Genomic DNA, 9,493 nt, shown 5'->3' with positions numbered 1-9,493 from the left:
TATTGTAGTGATGATAGTGAAGTGAAAAATCATTTGAAATCAAAATCACAATAAAGTACTGCTTAAAGTACTGACTTTGTTTCACTGAATAGTACAGTAAAACTATTTTTCACATGACCAGAAAAACGTTTGTGAATATAAAACTGACTTGTATTATAATTGAGATAATTTCAGTGCAAATAGTTTGCCATTGTCTGTAGAATAACTGGCGAGGGTTGGTAATAGCCGCTAGATGTCGCTGCTGTGCGTAATTCAGAAGTACTCAGAGCCGTAGAAGAAGACGCGTGTGTTGTTCCTGTCGCGGTGTGTCTTCAGCTTCTCACCGCACATCAGTATTATCATTTTCAATAATGTCTATTGAAATAGAGTCAGCAGAGTAAGTGAATTAAATTGAGTGTTTTCAAACAGCACGCGCATGCAGAATTGTGTAATTTAAACGAGCACGTCTATTTTATAGACAGTTTTTTGCGCTGTTTAGGTCTTGGGGTTGTTTCTCTTGCTAACTTTGTTAGCATTATCAGGAGCTTGTTTTGCACACAACTTAGATATTAAATAAGAATTTTTCTCTTTTATATAGGTTAGTATTTTGCCTGGTTTTAGTGGCAAAGACAGCTCGCGATTCCTCTATGTTTTCATTCAATTATAAACATGTTTAGAAGAACAAATTCGTGCATTGTGGATGTCATGTGTGTGCTGTATCACAATACATGGTTTCTAGACATGGTGGGAAATTCCTTTTCACACATCAAATTGTAAACATTGCTTATAACTAGACACTATTCTTTAATTCAAAATTCTTGTAATATATTTGCTCTCCACAGTCTTTCAAAGTTTCTCAAATGTCTTTCTTGATGTTTTTCCAGCGTTATTCGTCTGATCATGCAGTACCTGAAGGAAAACAGCTTGCAACGTACTTTAGCAACGCTTCAGGAGGAGACGACAGTGTCCCTCAACACGGTGGACAGTATTGAGAGTTTTGTGGCAGATATCAACAGCGGTCACTGGGACACTGTGCTTCAGGCTATACAGTCCCTCAAACTCCCTGACAAGACCCTCATTGATCTTTACGAACAGGTGAGAGGCTGATAAAATCTGGATTTTTGGAAGTGTGCTGTAATGGTGTGGCTTATTTTGAACATTGATTGATCTGTGAGTAACTGGACACATCATAAGTGGTTTTGTGGTATTTTTGCAGGTTGTTCTTGAGCTGATTGAGCTCCGAGAGCTGGGAGCTGCCAGATCTCTGTTGAGGCAGACTGACCCCATGATCATGCTGAAACAAACCCAACCTGAACGATACATCCACCTTGAGAACCTTCTAGCACGCTCTTACTTTGACCCCAGAGAGGTGAGGGATCTAAAACAAAGCACTTCACAAAACCCTTTATTTATTTGTATTTAGGAATACATTTATATAATAGTTTATGCTGTGTTTCTTACAAGGTTTTGTGAGATTATATCTGGGGGGGTTCAGGGACATGATCTTCCAAAATAAAATTTTGTACATTTTAAAGTTAAATGCATCGACCTGGTGCACTTTCAAAGCAAAATTAAGAGCTCCAGCCCGTTTTTTCCACAGAATGCAAAAATTCAAACGGTTTTAGAACGACATGTGAGAGAGTAAATGATGATCAATTTTGGTGGACTGAATTATGGTAAAAATATATGATAATTTCTTCACTTGCAAGAGATAAATACTAAAGGTTTTATTTTGGCAGAAAACTCATTACAAAATCTTCATTACAAATCTAGTGAAACGCTGTAATCATCTGTCCACAGCAATGTTGAGAGTTATGCAAATGTGAAAATAAATCATAACAGGTGCACATTGAGTTCCCAAATGCACGTTAAACTCACAGCACATGCAGATATGGAGTTTGCAGCGTTTACTGTGATCTGAGACACTGAAAACTCTGGGTCATGAGCTGCTCGGTAACCACAGTGCTGTGCTTTGCACAGTGCAAACCACAAACTTTGTTCTGTTACATGCAGAGAAAGTCTGTATGCTTTTTCTAATTGTCACAGCATTTTGTGTTTCAGTAAGTGCACAATATTTTGATTTATTTTAAGTGCCAACATAATGGTGCAAAATACAACATTGGATGTCTTTTATGTTATGTAGGAGTATACAAATATTTTCAGTTCATTATGAAACTCTGGCAGGACCGATTAGATTGTGGCCACCACAGTCTGGTTTTTGTGTATCTACTTGGATTTCACAAACAGTTTCATCTCCATTGTGGATGATTTCTGACCTAGCATTTATTTTTAGGCCTATCCTGATGGCAGCAGTAAAGAGAAGCGTAGAGCAGCTATAGCTCAGGCTCTTGCTGGTGAGGTCAGTGTGGTACCACCGTCACGTCTGATGGCACTGCTTGGACAGGTGAGCTGAACTTCCCTTGCAACAGGATGTTAGTGCAGTTATACATTTACTCTGATCTCAGAATTACACTTAAAGGAATAGTTCACATTACTGAAGTTGATGGTCTGTCTCTAAAGTCTCTGAAGTGGCAGCAGCATCAGGGTCTTCTGCCTCCCGGTATGACCATTGATTTGTTCAGAGGTAAAGCAGCTGTAAAGGACGTAGAGGATGAGCGATTCCCCACTCAGCTGGCCAGACACATCAAGGTACAGGAACCAACATCTGTCTTCCACAGTGACATGAGATGCAATGAAGGTTAGTTACTCACCTCTGTGTGTGTTTTTTCTTTGTAGTTTGGTCAGAAGTCTCATGTGGAGTGTTCACGCTTCTCTCCTGATGGCCAGTATCTGGTTACTGGATCCGTGGATGGATTTATTGAAGTATGGAACTTTACTACTGGAAAAATCAGAAAGGTCTGTGGATCTGCACTGTGACTTATTCATCTGCATTTGTAGTAATCATTTATGTATACGTTTATTCATGGATCACATGTCTTATGTGTTTTGGACAGGATCTGAAGTATCAGGCTCAGGATAACTTCATGATGATGGATGACGCAGTGCTTTGCATGTCTTTCAGTCGGGACACAGAGATGATGGCCACAGGAGCCCAGGATGGCAAGATTAAGGTCTCGTACACGCTATATTAAAATATAAATAAAAACTTCAGAAGTGCTTATTCATAATCATTGATGATAATCCTATTATAGTTTCACTAATATTTGGAATTGGTTTTTATTTTTATACTTTCTATATATTTTTTTTTATTCAAATAAAGTTTTAGTAATTTAGTTTGGTGCTTTTTTCATTTATATTAGTTTTTTAAACATCTATACAGTTTTTTTAAGTTTTAGTTTAAAATAAATATTATATATATATATATATATGTAGGTAAATATTTGTTTAAAATATTTTGTATAAAATGCAATTACATAACATTTATTTATTCAAAAAGATATAATACATTTTATATAATAATAAAAAAAAAAAATACAATAGGATTCTGTTTGAATGGCATAAAAATATATTTTACAGGAGGAAGGCTGGTATATTGATTATTTGTAAGGATTGATGGATGGGTTGTGTTGTTTTTTTCAGGTGTGGAAGATCCAGAGCGGTCAGTGTCTGCGGCGATATGAGCGTGCTCACAGTAAAGGCGTCACCTGTATCAGCTTCAGCAAAGACAGCAGTCAGATTCTCTCTGCATCCTTCGATCAGACCATTAGGTGAGCGTCTCTTTTCACTGTCCTCAGCGTCCACAAAAACCACAGCATATTTAATTTACGCTTGTTTTTCAACAGGATTCATGGATTAAAATCAGGCAAGTCTTTAAAGGAGTTCAGAGGTCATTCTTCATTTGTGAATGATGCCACACTTACTCCCGATGGTCATCACATCATTAGTGCCTCATCTGATGGAACTGTGAAGGTACAAATGTTAATGCGCTCTCACATTCAACTTTTAATGTTAAATCTCGTCTCTCTCAAGTAAAGTCTCATAAAATGTAACTTGTGTTTTGGTTTTACATTTTCTTTCTCCCAGGTCTGGAACATGAAGACCACCGAATGCACCAGCACATTCAAATCTTTGGGCACGTCTGCGGGAACAGACATCACTGTTAACAATGTGATCCTGCTTCCTAAAAACCCTGAGCATTTTGTTGTGTGTAACCGATCCAACACTGTTGTCATCATGAACATGCAGGGCCAGGTGAGGAGGCCAAGTGTGTAGTTAATGGAAAAGGAGATGAGAATATTGAAATGGTGTCATCCGTGAATTCTCCTTATGGTTTTTCCTGTTGCAGATTGTGAGGAGTTTCAGCTCTGGTAAGAGAGAGGGAGGTGATTTTGTGTGCTGTACTCTGTCTCCACGTGGCGAGTGGATCTACTGTGTCGGCGAGGACTTTGTGCTTTACTGTTTCAGCACAGTCACAGGCAAATTAGAGAGAACCCTGACCGTAAGCCCTCTCTCCATCCATTTACCTTTCTTTATTAAATCAACAGCTTTTTCCATTTAAATATTTTAGTTTTTACACAAAAGTTTAATATAGCTTTAACTTTTTTTCATACATAAGTGTGTCCTGTTTAAAAAAAAAAATGACTATCATACAAATTATTTTTTTTAACCATGATTTGCAGAGAAAAAAAAAATCAGTGTAACAATAGTTTGTATTCCAAAACAATCATGTCAGGCATATTTAGAACAAGAATCATTAGATGACATTAAAAAACTCTATTTAAGGATCACAGTGCAACCCCACAAAAACCAATTAACTGTCATTTGAAATTTTTACCAATCTTTGCCACTAACCTTCACACCACTAGGTTTTACCCATCTGTCAGCAAGACGTTTTTAATCATTTAAAATATAATAGTTTAGTATGCTCACCTCTTTTATTAGTACAGGTCAGAATAAGTATGTGGTTTAATTTTTACAAAAGTTATTTGAAACATTAAAGTACACACATACAGAAGCCATTTTAAATGCAGGTCTGTGTAAAATCACATTTGTAAATTAAAATTGACGTGGTCACCAAAATGGGATGTAAAAACTGATTTATATCTTGTGTGTATATATATATATATATTAATTTTTACTATATTAAAACTGTTAATGTTTCCACAGGTTCATGAGAAGGATGTCATTGGTATTGCTCACCACCCACACCAGAATTTGATCTCCACATACAGCGAGGATGGGCTCCTCAAACTCTGGAAGCCGTAAACACACAGATGTGTAATATGGGGATCCTGGGTGTGCAGGAGATTACAATTAGAATATGTTGCCTATTTTCTAATCCTTTTTTGTACATACCTGTTTTTTTAAGCGCAGTGGATACGTTTTTTCCATGTAGTTAAATTTGGTAAATGGAAGCATCTGTCATTTACAGTAACACGTTTTGTTCTTTTGATTTAACTATAGATGATTTTCTTTTTGTGTGTGTCTCATTCTCTTCCTTTATGTCTCACAATTAAAGCAGTGTGTCTTGCATGTTGAAAAGCTGAATTGATTAAAAAAAATCAAATAGATTTCGGTTACGCGCATATTCTTAAACTGCTGAGACTAAATATGATTGTGAATTAATAATTAGGCTAAATGATAACTACGGTTATCAAATGAAGCTCAGAAGACAAACATTTCATAATTTTTAATTCTTCCATAATATCCCATAAAATACAGACATTTTATTTGCATAAAATTACCACAAAAAAAAGCCTAAAGACACATGCAAACTATTTGAGAATGCTGAGTTTCCACTTAACCGTGTTCCTCATCTTTGGAGCAGTCGGGGCTTCTGTGTCTGAGGAGTGAACAGGGTCATTGTAAATTTAAAATGGATCACATGAATGAAAACAGCCTCACTGAAAGTACTCACCTTGCTGAGGCACAGCGGGTCGCTGTTGAAATGATGCCATAATGCTATTGGCTGTTGAGTTTGGACCTGTGAACTGGAGAGAGAAGCAGCAAAATTCAAGACTCTAAATATACCTAATTTACTGTCTTAGAATTCATATAAATTTTATTGCTACTTTATTATTATTAATTTTTCAAATGGAAAGAGGTTAGCCAGTTGTAACGTTTAACTAAGCAAAATAATCACGCGCCAAGTGCTAAATTAGAGTAAAAAAATGTATATATTCAGTGTGATTAAACATGCAATATTTCTTCTAAAGGACACATGCAGTGTCTTTGGAAAAAACGAATGATATAAATGAATCTGATTAATATTTCCTGTTTACCAAATAACTCCAGTCTGGCCTTTGCTTTGAGTTCTCGGACCACAGCAAGGCGGTTTTTGTGACGGATGAACAGAGCCTTCTGGGACTCCAGGAAAGACGTCTGATTACTGTGAGCTACAGGCCAGCGAATATACAGTTAAGATACAGAACAAAATAAATACAATATAAATAGGTCAATGACAAAAAATTAATGAATAATAATAATATGATGGTTTACCATCTAGAAGTGCAGACTTCAGGTCAGTCTCAATGATGTCCTGTCTGTTGTACAGATAAATCTGTAATAAGAAATAAAATAAAGTATATGTGTGTGTGTTTTTTAAGTGTCTTATGCTCACCAAGGTTTAATTTACTAATTACTAATGTAAAAAATACATCAAAAACAAAAAGTGTTAAATATTATTATAACATGAAATAACTTCTATTATATTATATTTCTATTTTATAATATATTTTAAAATGTAATTTATTTCTGTGATGCAAAGCTGAATTATCAGTGTTGAAACCCATTATGTTGCTTAAATATTTTTTGGAAACTGTGATACAGGATTCTTTGATGAATAGAAATGTTTAAAAGAACAGCATTTATTTGAAATAAAAATCTTTTAATTAATGCTTCCTTGCTGAATATATATATATATATTTTTTTTATATTTTATTTTATTTATTTTTTTTTTCCCATCTACAGATTTTTCGCTGACCTTCTTTTCTCTGTAAATTAAGTGTGCACACTATTGCTGAAAAACACAATCACTACTTAGTCCATATGCACAAAGGCACAGATCCCTAAACTTTATTATTAGTGATGTGACATGTGGCCAAGTATGGTGACCATACTCGGAATTAGTGCTCTGCATTTATCCCATCCAAAGTGCACACACACAGCAGTGAACACACACACACCGTGAACACACACCCGGAGCAGTGGGCAGCCATTTTTTTGCTGCGGCGCCCGGGGAGCAGTTGGGGGTTCGGTGCCTTGCTCAAGGGCACCTCAGTCGTGGTATTGAAGGTGGGAGAGCGCTGTACATTCACTCCCCCCACCTACAATCCCTCGAGACTCGAACCCGCAACCTTGGGTTACAAGTCATTAGGCCACGACTTCCCCTAACAAAACAAGATCATATCTGCAGATGAAACTTTTTTTTGTAGAAGCATTTTTTAAATTTGAACTAGCACCTAATGACTACACCATGTTATGTACGAGAAGCTGCAAAAGACTCAGGCACAAGTGGAATGTACAAAGCATGGTGACATAAATTTTTAAGTAAATATAATGGGCGATATATTGCGCCACCAAAAATTATTGAGGTCATGTACATATATTGCACGATAAGTTGATATATTGATTATTGCGACAGGCCTATGTATATATGTGACCCTGGACCACAAAACCAGCCTTAAGTCGCTGGGGAATATTTGTAGCAATAGCCAAAAATACATTGTATGGGTCAAAATTATAGATTTTTCTTTTATGCCAAAAATCATTAGGACATTAAGTAAAGATCATGTTCCATGAAGATATTTTGTAAATTTCGTACCGTAAATATATTAAAACCAAATTTTTGATAGGTAATATGCATTGCTAAGGACTTAATTCAGACAACTTTAAAGGCAATTTTCTCAATATTTAGATTTTTTTTGCATATATTATTATTTGTTACTATACAGCATGTTGCAATTACGGTTACATAGAAAATCAGTTGCCTGAGATAACTAGAATTTTAATAAAGTTTAGCAAAAATACTGCAATTTCAATCAAGTAATCAAGTATAATAATAATAAAACCGTTAAACCTGATAGCAATAACTGGTAGAGGAGGACAGAGATAAAAAAAGAACAGGCTCACCAATCTGAGCGCTTCTTCCCATGCAGCTCCCTGTATCAGAGCAGAGATGGCCTCCTCACAATCCTGACAACAGACAAGTATGAGCACATGACAAAGAAGACATCAGTCTTAGAGAGTCCTGTTTGAACTAGAGGAGAACAGAACAATGATGACTATGAAATATACAGTGTACCTTAGCATACTGCTCCAAACACAGGGCAGCTTCTGCATGCCTTCTGGCCTCCAGAAGTTTCTCTGAAAACATCAGACATACAACATGGCTTCCGGATATTCATAATCTCAGTAGGAAACATACATACATGACAGAGATCTCTACCTGCCAGGTCTCGGGCGAGCAGTGCCAGCTGTTCGGGTGGTAATGGGATGTGTGTTGCCACAGCGAGGGTGTTTCTCCAGCTCGTACAGCTGATGAAGGCCTGCAGGGCACGGGCATTCTCTCCACATCTCCATAGCAACAGTCCCGCCTGCTCCGCCTGCTGCTGCTCAACTAGATGCTCTGCATAGGCCACGCTCAGGGTCTGATGACATCACAGGTCAAGGGTCAAGATCATGCCATCACTGCTACAATTATACATTACCACACAAGCTAAATATTTAACCGTTTGAAATTCCTGTATTTTTTTGCACATCAAATTTTTGCATGTCAAATTTGGCTGAGAAATTACCCCAAAAAGATTAAAGTCATTATTGTGTTAAAGGTGCCATAGAATGGAAAACTGTATTTACCTTGGCATAATTGAATAATAACAGTTATGTACATGGAAATGACATACCGTGAGCCTTAAACACCATTGTTTCCTCCTTCTTATGTAAATCTTGTGCATTCAAAAGACCACTGAAAAATAGGCGAATCAGAACACAACACTGACTGTGACGTTACAGTCGAGATCACTAATAGTTACGCCCCCAACATTTGCATATACCCGCCCATGTTCTAGGCCAGCCGGACCTGCACACACAGCCAAATCATCAGAAGTGCTGCAGGTATTGTGAAGAAACAAGCGAGGACAATGGCAGATCATGGAAATAAATGTTATGTTCCAGGCTGTGCAGGGGATGTGAAGTGCAGGGATGGGTTGGTGTCTGTATTCAGAAAGGCACGGAAAACAAATAACGCACGTTCTAATAAAATAGCGCAAGCCACTAAAGGGACATGGTTAGCTGCTTGCTAGCAGTAGCCTGTTACATTACAGTACATAAGATTTCACTTACCACATAAACAGAGTAAGGAGAGATGGCTGAGGATGATGGCGATTGATTTACAGATCCTGAGCACCACTGACAAGCATCTGATCTTGTAAAATGTGTGGTAAGTACTGCCGCTGTAGTTTACACAGAGCACGTGCGATCGCAAATCTCGAAAGTGAAAGTAAAACGCAAGCAGTTTCAATGCCCCGCATATTAATAGCAGCTCCCTGATGCTCGCATTTTATATACAGTATAATTACCCAACGATATAACTGCGAGAGACAGTATTGAAATA

At 37.1% G+C, this 9,493-nt stretch overlaps 2 protein-coding genes across 2 annotated transcripts in view; one reads left to right on the top strand and one right to left on the bottom strand.

Moving 5' to 3' along the window:
• Window positions 1-260: 260 nt before the first annotated feature.
• smu1a (SMU1 DNA replication regulator and spliceosomal factor a) lies at window positions 261-5,450 on the top strand. Its single transcript, XM_016233069.1, has 12 exons — window positions 261-376; window positions 864-1,074; window positions 1,196-1,348; window positions 2,273-2,383; window positions 2,500-2,628; window positions 2,716-2,835; window positions 2,934-3,050; window positions 3,520-3,647; window positions 3,723-3,849; window positions 3,964-4,131; window positions 4,226-4,378; window positions 5,047-5,450. Exons 1-12 carry the CDS (start codon window positions 351-353, stop codon window positions 5,143-5,145), a joined length of 1,542 nt encoding a protein of 513 aa, XP_016088555.1. The 5' UTR covers window positions 261-350; the 3' UTR covers window positions 5,146-5,450.
• A 568-nt stretch (window positions 5,451-6,018) lies between these two features.
• Window positions 6,019-9,493, bottom strand: part of LOC107551443 (elongator complex protein 1-like) — a 16,738-nt gene continuing 13,263 nt past the window's right edge. Inside the window, exons 28-33 of the mRNA XM_016233046.1 lie at window positions 8,327-8,528; window positions 8,183-8,244; window positions 8,011-8,073; window positions 6,379-6,439; window positions 6,162-6,275; window positions 6,019-6,032 (exon numbers count right to left, since the gene is read on the bottom strand). Coding sequence (XP_016088532.1) covers window positions 6,019-6,032; window positions 6,162-6,275; window positions 6,379-6,439; window positions 8,011-8,073; window positions 8,183-8,244; window positions 8,327-8,528 — 516 coding nt within the window. The remainder of the gene's footprint in view (window positions 6,033-6,161; window positions 6,276-6,378; window positions 6,440-8,010; window positions 8,074-8,182; window positions 8,245-8,326; window positions 8,529-9,493) is intronic.

This window comes from Sinocyclocheilus grahami, unplaced genomic scaffold, assembly GCF_001515645.1.
Source record: "Sinocyclocheilus grahami isolate Dianchi unplaced genomic scaffold, SAMN03320097.WGS_v1.1 scaffold424.1, whole genome shotgun sequence".
Lineage (NCBI taxonomy): Eukaryota > Metazoa > Chordata > Actinopteri > Cypriniformes > Cyprinidae > Sinocyclocheilus > Sinocyclocheilus grahami.
This window is presented reverse-complemented; position numbering and strand designations above follow the sequence as displayed.

Excerpts from the sequence above, each read along its gene's own strand:
- smu1a (XM_016233069.1), top strand. The coding sequence starts at position 351 with ATGTCTATTGAAATAGAGTCAGCAGA. Across the intron at positions 2,629-2,715 it reads AGCTGGCCAGACACATCAAG|TTTGGTCAGAAGTCTCATGT; the intron begins GTACAGGAACCA and ends TTTTCTTTGTAG. Across the intron at positions 2,836-2,933 it reads CTACTGGAAAAATCAGAAAG|GATCTGAAGTATCAGGCTCA; the intron begins GTCTGTGGATCT and ends TGTTTTGGACAG.